At 32.9% G+C, this 16,787-nt stretch overlaps 1 protein-coding gene across 1 annotated transcript in view; it reads right to left on the bottom strand.

Moving 5' to 3' along the window:
• Positions 1 to 16,787, bottom strand: part of Syn (synapsin) — a 239,066-nt gene that overhangs the window by 10,962 nt on the left and 211,317 nt on the right. Inside the window, exons 9-10 of the mRNA XM_085952486.1 lie at positions 8,858 to 8,950; positions 7,273 to 7,385 (exon numbers count right to left, since the gene is read on the bottom strand). Of these exons, the coding sequence (XP_085808612.1) occupies positions 7,273 to 7,385; positions 8,858 to 8,950 (206 nt within the window). The remainder of the gene's footprint in view (positions 1 to 7,272; positions 7,386 to 8,857; positions 8,951 to 16,787) is intronic.

Here is a 16,787-nt window from a genome sequence, read left to right as displayed (position 1 = left end):
AATACGAGTATAATCATGTTTGTAATAATTATATAATTATTACCTTGATTATCATACAAAGTTGGTTGCATTTCCATTTTGAATTTGGAGTTCTCAGATAAACGTTGCTAAAATTGTTAAAATTAATTCGCATGAATTATGGGCTAGGTACCCGAAAGATTAACGGATTCTTGCATTCATCTGGTTCTGGACAGTAAACGATGCGATTATGAATGCCACTCGGTCCATTTTTTTCAAGTAATACAAAACTACCTATTTTGCAGTTATAAATCAAAACATTTACAACATAAAATAAAATTATATGTACATAAACTTTCAATAACATTAAACCTTTATACATTCTAAAATAAACCCACCAAACACCATAGATTATTACAATTTATAATATTTGAGTTTATATAAATGTAAAAATAGTTTAAATATTAAAACAAAATTAACAGGTTTTTGTGGTTTAAAAGGAAACCAAGTCTGGGCTTAGAGTGTCTGGGTAAATAAATACCTACCTATTTATGTACCATGAAAAAGTAGTGAAGTTACTACATAATTATTATATATTTTATCTGATTTTGATACATTTCTATAAATAGTGTGACTGTAATACAATAAGTACCTAACTAAATCATTAGATAAAACCTTCGGATTAGTCATAAATGAGGTTTATAATGATAAATTGATAAGACACAGTGATAACCGTGAGGCTATTGTAGTATGTATGTATAAGGTGTAAGCCAAATGATATCATTCATGGAAAATCTTCGACATTAAAGTCTAATGATTTTACATTCCAGTATAATCACTGCGTTTAAACTTAAAAAGTATAAATTCAAACATTTTACAAAGTGTGTTGGCCTAATAACTTCTGTACTTTGTACCTATTAGGTATTATAATAATCGTCGTCCTTTATTATGAAATTGGATGGCGTGGACAATTATTGTTTATTCATTATATAGTATAAGAAAATCCAGGTATTGACTGAGATTTCTTCTTCTTTAGATAAGTACCTTTTTTTTCATATTCATAAGTTGAATAGATTCACGTGTAAACATGTGAAAATTCGTAGAATTTAGCTGCTAACGTCAACTTTCTATAATGCACACAATCCACATTGCCGCAACAAAGGTAATAAAATATACATATTTACGTCAAATATAAATGTTTTTACAATGCATTAAGTGGATAATAGGTATTTATAATATGTATTATTTTTCGTTTCCAGACGTGACATTTTTACTTGAAATATTGTATCCAATTAAAAGATTTTTAGGTGATATGAATGAAGGACGAGTAGGAAATATCTACATAATAAATAAAATCTACCCTATCGATGTAGATTTCACTTAAAAATGATATTTTGTTAATACAATCATGATCTTTCAAATGAAGCAAATTAAAGTATGTACCTAACTCATCTGCACGCAAGAGGCATACAACAATAAATTTATATTAAAATTTCAGATATTATGTATGTATATCTAAGTATATTATGATAATATAATATGGTTGTCGAAAAACTGACAGAAAATGTTATTTTTATATATATTGTGTAATGTGTACCTATCTGAATACATAAAGAAAAAAATATGTATTCTGGAAAATTCTCACGTACCTACTTATAGAAATTTACTTATCGTGTGACAGGATCAAATAAAACTTAACAAGCAATTTAATATAGGTAATAATATTATTTAAAGCTGAATTAAGAAATATTTATTTTTGTACATTATTATTTTGTAGTTATTCTTAATACGAGAGACTATATTTTTTATTATGCAAAATAAAGTGTCAGTTAACGAAATTCTGTGTTCCCTGGTAACGATATAATATTTTGTTTGCTTTATGTATGACTGTGAGGGCAATAATTTATTGTAGTCAATCAAATCAGCGAGCTCAGGTGGACATTGTTTTATAAACTATTAAATTATGTACATTTTCATGTATTTTTTCTATTTAGGTACTCTTCTAACTGTTTTCTGTGCATATGTACATTATTATTAATAATTTTACCTATTTACCTATTTTCTGTATTTATTTATAATTTTTCATATAACGCTGTATTTTTTTAATTTCAATTCAGTATAGGTACCTACTATACTCACAATGACCGAGCAGTTACGCGTCAGGTTTATAATGTCCTGGGACCCGGGTTCAAATTCCGGCTGTGGAAAATTCACACGGTGTTTTTCAATGTCTGTTTGGACCCAGAGTATGGACCGAATAGGTTGAGCAAGTGGCTAACATCCATTTCTCATATCACAAGCGTGTGGCACACCAAAGCCTCGCTGACAATTGTGAAGAGGGCTCTGCTTAGCGGACAGAGGGCTGCTCTGATTGGCCTTACTAAGGCCTATAGGACCTCATCTACAGATGCCCTGGCGGTCCTTGCGGGGGTCTTTCCTCTCGACTTGCACGCTCAAATGAGAGGATCGATCACTCTCCTTATGAGGAGGATCAATACAACTCTCGCCGTCCCTCTGACACCGCCATTGAGAGTGGAGGGCCTGAGCTACAGAAAGACTGTATCTGAGCTGGTCTACAAGACCGCATATGCGGTATGGCAGGCGAGATGGGTGGTCTCCCCTAAGGGCCGCCAGACTTTTCTATACTTTCCAGATGTCTCGGTGAGACACATGACGAGGAGACTGATGCCAACCCACTGGACCAGTCAATTCATGACTGGCCATGGAAACTTTTCGGCCAAACTGCAGGGGTTCTGTTTGGCAGGACATGGGTTGGGTTGCTCATGTGGAGACCACCAGCAGGACGCAGAACACGTCTTGTGGGACTGTCCACTTATGGGCCCCGAACGAGCGGAGTTGTTTGCGCGGGTCCGACCCCATTCGGGCCCAATATGACACGCGGACATGGTGGCAACCGAGGCCAATTTTGCGGCCTTTACTAAATTCGCCAGAGCGTACGGGGAGCGGGACACTCCAGACTCCCCTTGCGACTCTTCAAATTAAAGTCACTCTGATAGTTGCCATATAAATTAACATCATGCATTCGCACTTCGGTGTAAGATTGCATCACCTGTCCCGTGCGGCTCTGCTCGGGACAAAATGAGGGCTTAAATTCTTTGATCTGGCACACGTAAGGCATAAAGCCCATTGACGCAGCGAGTGCGGCGCTCGCGCAAAATTTCTACAAGTGGCGCGTAAATCATCGAAAATACAACGTAATCAAATACGCCAGCGCACACTGGACTTGACGATGCCTTGTGTCCCGCCTGCCGCATGAGTCACCGTTTTTCGCTTCTCGGCGATACGATTTAATGAAAATACAAAGAAGTCCATTCATTGAACACGGCTACCAAAATCACGCTGCTCGAGGCGTCGTCGATCGACGGGCGAAAAGCAATTATTTAATAACAGAGAATCATTGTTTAATTTTATTGCGTGTCCAGTTTATCGCTGGTTGAATAATGTCGTCGTAAATATTAATTACAAGCCCCGAAATAATATAATATTTTTATTGCTTTTTTATGAGAAGCGCTGTAATAATAATTATTTTGTGCTGCTTGGGCCGCTTATTACATAGGTGAAGGGTAATGCGCGGCACGAGACGTGTGATTATGGTTATGAATTAACGCTTCATACGCGGACTTCGCCCGCTCGACGCGTTCTATGGGCACTATCGCTAAGGGTTATGTTAGGTGGCCGCGTACGCTGCATATACATAACGGGTGCGGAGGTGGGAGTTTTACACACCATGTTCTCATATCACATTATGATTTTCTTAGGATCGAGCATGCTACAGAAAAATCGTGTGTAAAATGTATAAATTTGGATTTAAATATTAATTATAATTCAACATAGAAAGGGGGGACATGCTCGTCGAAGGTCAAAATTGTGCTTTTATTGTATTTTCAAACCATGATCCTGGACACTCCTTAAACGTTGTAGATAATCTATTTATATAATTTTGAAGCCTTATTATCCTCTATAGTTATTTTAAACATTTGATGACTGCATGAAGTATTTTTGTTACATAAAATAGTATTCTTTTAAACCTCTCGCTCTAATGTTTTAGAATATAGTCATATTTCGGTACAGAACTGTGCAGTGGTGTTAAAATTTTTTAGATTTATTAATTTTTGAACGCATTTATAAAACCATTAGTATAATTTATTATGAGATAATTTTTCTAAAATATTCACGATAAAAAATTATTTTGATAATCTCTGTGATCCCAAATTTGACAAGAATTAGGCATTTTATTATTCAAAAATCGGCAAGATTAACACATTTGAAGATGATTCTAAAGAGATTTATTATAAGCTATGTCTTTGACCATTCAAGTGTGATAAACATTTTATGAATAATGATTGCTTTATAATAATTATTGACCTAAGAATAAGGTAGTGTTTTTTTGAAATACGCCATTTCTTTTGTCATTCCCTAGTGGTTAAGCTACAACATACGGCCGTAGCCATAAAATGACAAACTATAATTAAAGTAGGGAGTAAAATTATGTTAACGCGCGTGTTTGAACATGTACCTAACCGAATTTTTTTAAATTTTTTTTTAAACGGTACATGTTCAAACACGCGCGTTAATATCATTTTACTTCCTACTTTAATTATAGTTTGTTAATTTATAGCTACGGCCGTATGTTGTAGCTTAACCACTGGGGAATGACAAAAGAAATGGCGTATTTCAAAAAAACACTACCTTATTCTTAGGTCAATAATTATTATAAAGCAATCATTATTCATAAGATGTTTATCACACTTAAATGGTCAAAGACATAGCTTATAATAAATATCTTTAGAATTATCTTGAAATGTGTTATTCTTGCCGATTTTTTGAATAATAAAATGCCTAATTCTTGTCAAATTTGGGATCACAGAGATTATCAATATAATTTTTTATCGTGAATATTTTACAAAAATTATCTCGTAATAAATTATGCTAATGGTTTTATAAATGCGTTTAAAAATTAATAAATGTAAAAAATCTTAACACCACTGCACAGTTATGTACCGAAATATGACTATATTCTAAAACATTAGAGCGAGAGGTTTAAAAGAATACTATTTTATGTAACAAAAATACTTCATGCAGTCATCAAATGTTTAAAATAACTATAAAGGATAATAAGGCTTCAAAATTATATAAATAGATCATCTACAACGTTTAAGGAGTGTCCAGGATCATGGTTTGAATATACAATAAAAACTCAATTTTGACCTTCGACGAGCATGTCCCCCCTTAAGTTGTTTACATATTTATAAATTCTGTATGTAATTCTCAATTTAATAAGTATATGTAACATCTAATAATTAATATTTTTGTGAATAGTTACTGAATATAACTACTTCACCATGTTCGATCCTTAGAGGATCATATGGACCTCCACAGACTGGAGGTCGTTTTAGCAGATTTTGTTTTTACGAGAAATGGATGTTAGCCACTTGCTCAACCTATTAGGTCCATACTCTGACTCAAACACAAATTGAAAAACAATGTGTATTTTTTGTCAGACCCAGGATTCGAACCCGGGACTCACGACGTTATAGAGTATAGGCCGCTCGACTATGTACTCTACGATTATTATTCGACCATTCTAGTGGGTACCTAATTAATACCTACCTATGCTAGAGGAAATTATTGATTTTGACTATTTAAACTAATAAGGACTGGTGGTGAGTAGATTGACAAGGTGGACAGTACGTAGATTCTCAACAATTTTAATAGAATTTTTATAAGTAGTTTACTATTTTTTACAATTTTATTATGCTACACTTTTATTATTCTCCTTCAAGGAATTGGTTTAGGTATTATTAAAAATATTAGGTGCCACCTAATTCATAAAATGTTTTCCTGTTTACCCTTTTAATAATCACTCAACGGATTATTATGTTATACATATAAATTTCCCTTTCATTTTTACTGCTCTGTAATAAATACGAGGGATGCTTTAATAAACAATAATTATATACGAAACTCGCCAATCATGTTAATTTTTACTGTGGTGACCGCTGCACCGGTAGACAGAGCACTCTCTGACAATATGGAGAAATCACTCACCTTTTGAAAAATATATTAACGATGCATCGGCTGTAACTAGGTACTTAATAAGGAAAAATATTGGTGGTCTCGATTAAAAATGATTGTGTGGTATTATGTAAAAATGAAACGGCTTCTTATAATATTATAGCAGCCTTCGTAGTCCAGTGCGTAAGGCGCTGGCATTTCATCCGATGGCTCCGGGTTTGATTCCCGGTAAGGTGATCTATGTAAGGTATGTGATTTTCTCAAAGCCTGAGTGTTTGTGATTTTTTTATTTCAATTATTACACTACTGTCAATGGGCTAAAATAATATATATGAGACGCCCATTTCCAAAAATCATCATGTCCAGTTTTGACCAAAAATGAACTGAATATGCAGTTGTATTCCTTATTCGAAGGGGCACACATATATTATTCAATAAACAATAAAATTCCAAAACTAGTCTTTAACAGTCAGTATAACAGTTCAAAAACATCGTCTGATTTCAAAATGCATCTTGTCCGTCTGGTGGCCATTTTCAAATATTATCTTTACCATTGCTACAGAGTGAGTACATTTGAAACGTTCACTCAATACGGGAAAGTATATCATGTACCGCAAAACTTTCAAGTGTTCGATTGGAAACGCTCTGTAGTTAAAATATTAAAAGCACCCGCCCAATCGCCCATATCAACGGCGAAGGGTGGAGGTAGGCCGTAAAGATCCAACATAAATAGTGCACACTAAACTTTGTCAGTCATACGTATTTGTTTTCATTGAATTATTTACAGAAAGTTGGTTAGTAGTTAAAATATTAAAAGCACCCGCCCAATCCCCCATATCAGCGGCGAAGGGTGGAGGTAGGCCGTAAAGATCCGACATAAATAGTGCACACTAAACTTTGTCAGTCGTACGCATTTGTTTTCATTGAACTATTTACAGAAAGTTGGTTAGTTTTTAAAAATCAATTCCACTCTGCCTAAATCATAATTATTACAAACACCTTGTAATTTATCACGTCATTATTTCCTAAAAGTATGTAAAATTAAAAATTTTGGATTTGAATTTACTGTTTGTTTACCGATTAGAAGTCGTGTGTAGGTACATGATATGATGTTTTATTGGTGATATCTAATATTTTATCATATTTATTACCAAACCAGTTGTGTGGTTTATGGTGCACCTGACTTATTATTACACTTAAGTTTTGTCACTACTATATAAACTAAAAATATTAAGATCTAAAGAATAATACTTAAATACGATTGGTGTTGGTACTCACATGAATGCTTTATAGTTGGAGCCAATCTTCTGAACATGGATATCAAATTTGGCGTCGATGTAGGGCTCGACGGTGCAGTAGGAACCTGAGATGGCCACCACTCCCGCCATGTCCTGCGAAAGCAATTGTTTGCACCATTTTATGACCATCTTTAAAAAATCGCTGCATTGTGGCGTAGATATGTGTTTCTCAAACAATGAAAGAGTGTTAAATTTAATATTGATTATTATCCATTTCTTTTCACCACTTTGCCATATGTGTATATGCATATTCACCATTAATAGTGGTGTCCTATGCCTAACCCGTCCGAAAATATAATACAGTCACTACTAGGGATTCCAATCCCGGGATCCCGAGCTATTTTCGATACCTATGAATCCCGGGATTGATAAACATAATCCCGAAACTTTCGGGATTGATTTTTTTATCAATTTTTATGGAAAATAAAATAAAAACGAAAATATAACAGAACAAATACTTTTAATAATAAATAACTATAGTAGAAATAAACTGAGTTTGAATGAAGTTTGATTTATACCCATGTGTAAGTTACCGATTCATTTTATTTTTTCACATAAATTAATAAAAATGAGAAAGATTGGAAAAAACAATGCTTCACCATGATCTCATACGTTTTACGGCAGTTTCATATTTGGCTGACTAATTAGATTTATGAAGCGGAAAGGCCATAAGTACACCATGATTTGCTTTACTATAAGAAACAGCAATCTCATATTAAATTCACATTATTATTTATATCACAATATTATTTACTCCATTAAACTTATGTATTTCCAAGATTGAATGTATACAATATTAACAATAAATGTCTTAAATAGTATAAATTATACTAGATTTATTTTGGACCGATTTTATCATTGTAATTTGTAAATATAAAAAAAAAATTATTAACAATGGAAAAAAAAGCCAATCCCGGGATTGTCAAATTGTAATCCCGAAATCCCGGGATCAGAATTTTGGCTCGGGATTGGATTCCCTAGTCACTACCCCCAACCGCATGATATGATTCGGACATACACGATATACGTAACTACATGAGGCATTTATATCGTGGTTAAATTCGAATACTTTGTGTGAGTACAAAAAATTCAAACCACTTATCGGTTTGATCCTCATCATATATGCCTTTCAAGGAGAACTTTCTGCTATCCATCAAGCGAATGATATACTTATTATATAAGCTTATGATAGAAACATCATTTTATGTGGTCACTTACGTCTTCTGCCATATGAAAAAAATATGGTATCCCATGGATGTAGGCAAATGATATACGTATTATTGCCTAAGGGCGGATAACTATGAAAAAAAGTATCGTAAAATATGTAGCCATAAAGCATAAGATTTAAGAAGAAAATAGATAATCATTGTTGGTGCGTGGCTTGTAACGTTGAGTAGAGATAGAAAAATGTAAGTAAGCATTTAAAATTGAAATTTTGAACAGAAATAGGTATACTCAATAATAATAATTTACAGTCATATAATAGTCAAATGGGAAAACCGTTGCAAAATTCTACGAAATTTAATTTACGCTTCACGTACTTACATAACATCAAATTATTTTACCTGGAAATCTGAAATGTTGTCAACCTTCACTTTGCCAACTCCGCCGTGTGCGTGACCTACTTTGAGGACCACTGGAAAACGAGGTACAGTCACCTGAAACAATAAATAATACAAAACATCTTAATAATTTTTTAAGCAATACAAATAAATTTATCGACATTGTCGCTCAGAAAATATGAAGCATCTCGAGTAATTCGATATCCCATGATTTTGCATTAATCAAACTCTTTCTTTGTTGACCCTCCCGAAGGTCCCAAAGAATTATTTTTATTATCGTGATTTATGAATACAACAATAATTTCAAACAATAAAATACACTTTATCCTCCTATACTATACCATAATATAGATTTAAAATACATCTTGGTTACACTGAGGTAAAATAAAAACAAGACAATTTCAATACATTCATTTTAAACATGTCATCATTGCTATTAAATGTTTTCTAAGTTATTTCACTATCTAATGCTCTATAATAGCACTAATTGGGTTTTAAAGCGTTATTTGAATTGATTTTAAAACAGCATGTTGAAAATGTATTTCTACTGAGGAATTCAGAATTTGACAGAACCATATGGGATTTCAACATTCTTTTTTATTAGATGCACACATATTTTGAATGTGTTTACGATGCATTTTTATTTTACTCTAGACAGATTTTGCAATGCGGGGCCAGATGGTAAGTATCATATTAATATTGATTTTTTTTTGGGTTAATGATTCGATTAAAATATAATTAATGTTATCGAGAAGTAGGCTATTTTGTATGTATTGTAATTATTTTGATAATTAATTTAAATTTGAAATAATAAATTAACGTAGGTAGCGTCTTCACAAAACATTGAAAATTCAATTATTCATGACGGTAAATACTTAAAAATAGGAAGTAAGTATGCAATGGTGATTCCTTACGATCCTGAAGATACCTTACATACAAATTAATACCTCTAGAACAGTAGTTTCAGTTGTGATTTACCCACTGCATTATTAATTTGCCCATTGCAGAGATATTTATATTCCCGGGGTCATTGATACACATTGGTGGGGAAAATATATTGCATGCATTTGAATTAAATGTTGAGTTTGTCGTAGCCCTACTTAGAAATGCTAAGTGATACACTATTATTATTATATTTAATTTTTTTTAATAACTACGCCCTAGCTTTTTCGTACAATTTGATTGAGAGAGTTAATTAAAATGAGTTATTTACATATTATTCGAATTTATGGTGAAATTGAAAATTTTTCTCGATTACAGTTTGTGAATAATGTGCAGTTAAATTATAATAATATTCCTCCATATAAATGTCTTTAATTTTATTTATAGCCAGAATTAAATATTTTCTGTAGGTACCTAGTTCTCTTGTGTTGTTTTGTTGTTTAGTTTTAGTTTAGTTTGTGTTGTCCAAACCAGCGGTCCCCAACCGGTGGTCCGTGAGAGAATTTTGGTGGTCCGCAGAGTAATTTGAATATATTTGCAATTTTCGTATTTATTAAAAAGTTACAGTACCTATATTCTTATAATATTTTTTTCAATTTTAGCTTTATCACGTCGTCAGTCCATTATTCATTGAATAAAGTTTGCTGTTCGGGATAAAATAAAATCGACACACTGATTTGTAATTCTTGGAAACGGCCGATGTCGACACTCACCACTAAAGTAGAAACGCTCGATTTTATAGATAGTCACTGGATTTGAAAAAACGATTTTGATTTGTATAACTCTAAATTGAATAAAATTACATTTTTTATGAATTTAAGTTAAATATAATTAAATTATCCACATTTCTTAAGCCTCTCCTCTCCCTAAGCCGGCTCTCCGTGTTGCAGTAACGTCATTGGAACCAATAATCCAACAGCTTGTTTCAAACAAGTAGCAACAAAGGACTGCTTATCTTTTGCTACCTGTAATTAATATTTTATGCACCTCTATGTTGACGTAGAATTCATATTAATTTAATAGTTGTATTGGTTCTTTTTTAATAAAATTAAATTTAAAATGTTTTTTTTTGCATTTTTCGTAACGAATATCTGTGTTAATAAGTTTATTTATTATAATTCTTTTATCATTATATTGACATATTGAATTTTTAACAAGTGTGGAAAAAATACGTGGTAGTGGTCCGCGAGATTTAAGATTTTGAGTTTAGTGGTCCGCGAGGTCTAAAAGATTGTGGGACCGCTGGTCTAAACAGAGTTCCGAAAGCGTACCGCTCCTTTTCTAGTATTGGGCAGTCGTCGATGATCTGCCACAGAGTTTGAGATGTGTAGCCGTCACATAGACAGCAGTCATCGTCCCTCAATTTAAATATTTTTAGATAGGCTCTTAGTGCTACGTGGCCTGTACAATGTCTCTAGAAATGGATGTTAGCCATTTGCTCAACCTATCAGGTTTATACCTAATCTTGAGTCCAAATGCATATTGAAAAAAACAACTATTTTTTAGACTCGGGAATTGAATCCGAGATCCTCGATATTATAACCCGACACGTTGCCACTCGGCCATCGTAGGAACACATAGTTATTTTACACAAATTATTTTTCGCCCATCAGCAAGCGATTACCTTCCCTAATTGTCACGGCGCCACCGCACATAACCGGTAATTTGACAGGTTTCAGTGTCTTTATCAAATAGGAAATGTCAGATACATACGTAATGAGTATAAAACATCCGACTGTACCGTTTTTCTACCAAATGGTGTCAATGACATTAATCTAAGTGTCAGAATTATTAATTTATTCACTAGACATTTTGTAACCGCGGTCTTATTGATCTTTAATGCATTTATTTTTTCATTTTTGATCAGACTATAACATAACATTCATAACGCTATTATTTAAACAAGTAGGTATATAATACGATAACGGGTGATTACATTTAAAAAATATATTGAGACTGCCTAAGCCTAGTAAATAAACATAAGTGACAGTTTGCAACTTTATAGGAGGGCAATTCGAAATCATAGTTTTATTGATTTCTTCATAATGTATTTTTTACTAACCACACTATAAAAATTAGGTAATTGTAACTTTGTCACGGAATAGTTTTTGTTGACGCATTTTTGAGAGTTGAAGATGATATTCTACCACACAATAAACAATATTTTTACTAAAATATTACTTACGCACTTTTGCGTTCGCAAAGTCGATAGATACCTATACGAAAGCGATGGCAAATATGTGGCACGCGTGCCCAACTTGGCACGCTAAAAGTTTTCGACGGCACGCCAAAAAATGATGCCTTTTATTTTTTAGTATTCAAAACGTTCATATCGAAAAAATATTAAATCAAAGCGCAATCATGTTGATGTATTGAAATTATTGATTTGCAATCTACTCCTATTTGGAATGAAAATTTTGTAAATATGTGAAAATGTATTAAAGAATTGGAATGTCATCGATTTTGTCAGATTGATGAATCGGAACGCCGAGTTGAAAACATAATATTAAAAATATGGAAAAGCATGCCTGATACTTTTATATCTGTTGAAAAACTAGCAATCTCGTTGTTGACCATTTTTTCTTCCACCTACTCATGTGAAACTATTTTTGTCAATATTGAATCATGTACATTCAAAGACTAGAAATGGCTTGACAAATGAAGATTCAGCAGCATTAAATAATTATTAATTAATCATTAATTTGCAATCAACGACATATCAGCCTGATATAAAAAGTGAATAACATGAAACAAAAACATCAAACATAAATTTGTGTGTTATTAAATTAAGTACCTAAATATGTACTTACGAGGGTGGGTCAATAAGTCCTTAGAAAAGCCGACAGGTGGCGCGACTAGTACTGTAAGCGGTTTGTTTTCATGCAGCGGCACTACCGATTCAGTATGCTGCGGAGTTTCAATCAGATTGGTCGGGTTGTTGTGTGTTTCTCGTACATTTAAAAAAAAAATTTGCTTGTGGAAAATGGAAAAATGGAAAATGGAGAAAATTGAGTTTAGAGCTGTTATTAAACATTTTAATATAAAAGGGTTAACAGCAAAGGAAATAAAAAATGAGTTGGATTTAGTTCACGGCATATCTGCTCCTTCACTTGCAACTATTTATAACTGGTTAAATGAATTTAAACGTGGTCGTACATCAACAAAGGATGAACCACGCTCAGGACGTCCTGTAGAGGTGACTACACCAGAAATGATCAATAAAATCCACGATATGGTGTTAAGTGACCAAAGATTAAAGTTGAGTGAGATAATTGAGGTTACAGGGATCTCAAAAGGTAGCGTCATTTCTATTTTACATGACAAATTGGGCATGAAAAATATTTCTGCAAGATGGGTGCCGCGTTTGCTCACAGTCGACAATAAACGCAATAGGGTGGTGGCCTCTAAAGCCCTGTTGTCGCTCATGCAACGCAATCCGGATGAATTTTTTTGTCGCTTTCTGACTGTAGATGAAACATGGATACACCACTATACTCCCGAGACGAAAGAACAGTCAAAGCAGTGGATTGCGAAGGCAAACCATGTCCAAAGAAGGCGAAAACCGTAAAATCAGCTGGTAAGGTTATGGCTACTGTATTTTGGGATGCACGTGAAATTATTTTCGTTCACTATTTGGAAAAAGGAAAAACAATAACAGGGGATTATTATGCATCTTTATTGGACCAGCTAAAAAACAAAATTGAAGAAAAACGGCCTCATTTAAACAGGAAAAAAATCCTCTTTCATCAGGACAATGCCCGTGTTCACACATGTTTACGATCAATGGCTAAAATTGAAGAATTGAAGTTCGAATTGGTCGACCACCCACCGTATTCGCCAGATTTAGCCCCCAGTGACTTTTTCCTTTTCCCAAACTTAAAAAAATGGCTAAGTGGACAACGTTTTTTTTCAAATGAAGAAGTCATCGATCGGACAAATGCTTATTTTGAGGACCTTCCGAAAACTTATTTTTCTGACGGTTTAAAAAAAATTGAGAAACGTCTAACCAAGTGTATTGAGCTCCAAGGAGATTATGTTGAGAAATAAAAAAAAAATACAAAAATAAAAATTGTTTTAATGCTTTTTTCTAAGGAATTATTGACCCACCCTCGTACCTTATTTTCTTTCATTTTATGTTTATCATTTTTTTATATATTTATTAAACAATGTAGTTGCCAATGTACCTAATTGTTTTTTTTTTAATTCAATAACTATGATAAAGTTAGATTGTTAATTATTTTATGACCCAATAGGTCACGTAATTACTCAATAGGAGTCATTCATGACTAAATAAAAAACGTACGCGTAAACAAACATCACTTTTGCTATAGTATTATCTTAATCGTGAATTATACCTATAAAGTAATGGCTTGATTCAAGTTGCCAACATCATCAATCCGTATCACAAGCTACTAGCTCATTAAATCTCTACAAAAGCAATAAAAAAATATTTATACTGTGTGGACGTAGTTTTGGCAAAAGAATTAATAATAGTTAAATCCTCTGAACAACTCGTTAACATAATAAACATAATATTAATTTACAATTTCACCAGCGTACTTACAACATGGAAATACCTACCAGTGTCTGGACTAAATTCCATCTCAAATGATAATTTCTATTAATTTATTAATCGTGTTATTTTATAAGAGATGCCTGAGAAAATATTGTAACTAGAGGTGAGTTGGAAATACTGTCACCAGTTTGTGTACTCAAGTTTCGGATGAAACTACCCATACTCAGTATGTGTGGCCCAATAAACTTGTGATGATATCATCGCGAGTCGCTGTTCTGTGCACTCACCAGTTGGTAGACCTTCAACACCATTGACATTAAATAAGCGTGAACGAGATAGCACTTGAATATAGGTATATTTTAATTTATTAGTCTATTGCGTTCGAATGTATGAATAATAGGTCATAAATTTTGTGTCGCAGCACAGTGGTGAGATGATGCACAGGTTTAGGCTTGTTATATGACCGCTCAAAACATTTTTAAATTTTAAACAAATTTAATTTGTTTTTTACAATTTTTAAAAAAATCACTGTTATTCATTTTTGTTAACAAGAATATTGTAACCTAACAGAAAAACAACTCATAAATTTAAAATGTGTTTAAAATTTTATAATAAATAGAACTTTTCGACAAGCGGAGCTCAGCGTATTTTTAGCGATTCTATTGAAGTCGATACACAGTCTGAGTTCCCTGAGCCGATACGTATTTTAAATACTAATAACGAGTTGGTTTTAGTTTCAGTTGAGTATGAAAATTTTGTCGCATACGCACGCCAAACAGTCTATATAGTATTCCAAATACTAGTAAGTATTTTGGAACAAGTTTCTATACCTACTAAGTATTTTTTATAGTGGTAGCAAGTATACTTAGTCTTCAAAATCGACCAGTTTTCCCATCTCTAGTGCCCACCGTTACCAGAGAATTTTTTCTTGATAAAAATATAAGCATTGTTTTTTCATATTACACTTTGTGAATACAACGCAATAAAAGCAATACGGGAAAACCAGACATTATTTTTTATGTCAATCGTTGTTAGACACCATTGTTTTATCAACAGCGTACTTACAACATGGTTTATACCTACCAGTATCTGGACTAAATTCCATCTCAAATGATAATTTCTATTATTTTGTTCATCGTGTTATTTTTTTTATAAGAGATGCCTAAGGAAATATTGTAACTCAGATTTGAGCTTGAAGATTGAGATGAGAATTTGAAGATTAAAAACTTAGGGCTCCCTAATTGGTAGGGGCTCCAAAAAATGCGAAATTAGATCGAAAATATATGACAAGGACAATCAACCGGAAACTTCTGGTAGGTGTAAACGTTTTTAACAATGATTCATTATCATTACAAAGATTACGCCGAAAAACCAATAATTATATTTTATATCAGCATATATTATTATATGCGAAGTTATACCTACAAGATGGGAGTGTAATACTGAGACACACCTAAGCGAAAAGTTATTGTCCACATTGTCATGAATTCAAAAATATTCACGCAAAATTGACGCGTTTAGTGAAACTGGGTCCCTATGCACTGACTGGTAACATTACAAACTTTGGTTTAATTTAATAATACTTGTATGCGTGACTGATTTGGACTGTTTCGATGCTCACCTGACGAATTGCCGCTGTTACGCAATATCATTCGGCACAGACGATTAAATACGTTCTCATATTATTTGAATCGGCAATGTTTATTAAATTATCATTATTCAAGACTACTTTTATATTATTAGCTTAAGGCTTCTTCAAGCGGAAATGCTACCCTGTTGATTACTGATTGTTGGCATTTATTGTCTGGTTTATTACCATATTATTTTATGGTACCAAACATCTTAAAATACTTGATATATTCTTTACACCAATATCAGTACTCTGCATAGTATATAGGTACATAATTCATTAACCTTACTGAAGCTGATGCCATTTGTCTGTAGAAATACTTATATCCTCAACAAAGCACGGATTAATAATTAAGAGTGATGTGAATGCCGACCGTGAAAGTGTGGTTTAAGTCCGACGGTAATAAAGACACCAACAAGTGAGACTGAAACTAAAGAAATTAACCGGTTACTTACGTGTTCTCGGTAAACCGCTTTGCTTCGGATAGAAGACAATTGAAGATCTTGGCATAAAAACAGCAAATGTCACAAAACACTTTTTTTCAGGAGAGGGTAAAAACATAATATCTTGGTTGTCAAATTTTTTTTTATTAATTTGACAATTAGAAATTATAGAGAAGTTGTATATGCACTATATGAATGTAAAAAAAATATTAAATTTATTTTGGTTAAATAGATATTTAAAAAAGAATGAGTGTGACATTTGCTGTTTTTACACAATTTTTGGACATTTGTTGTTTTTATTGCAAAATTGAAAAGATCGAAATGTAAATAGTACGACTAAAACTATAATTTTATTAAATAAAATAAAGAATATATATTTCTGTTATTTTTAAATCATAATAC

The sequence above is a fragment of the Rhyacophila brunnea genome, unplaced genomic scaffold (genome assembly GCF_057557595.1).
Source record: "Rhyacophila brunnea isolate RB1 unplaced genomic scaffold, BYU_Rbru_1.0 scaffold_3, whole genome shotgun sequence".
NCBI classification, from domain to species: domain Eukaryota; kingdom Metazoa; phylum Arthropoda; class Insecta; order Trichoptera; family Rhyacophilidae; genus Rhyacophila; species Rhyacophila brunnea.
Note: the sequence above shows the minus strand (reverse complement) of the source record. Positions and strands in the feature narration are given on the sequence as shown.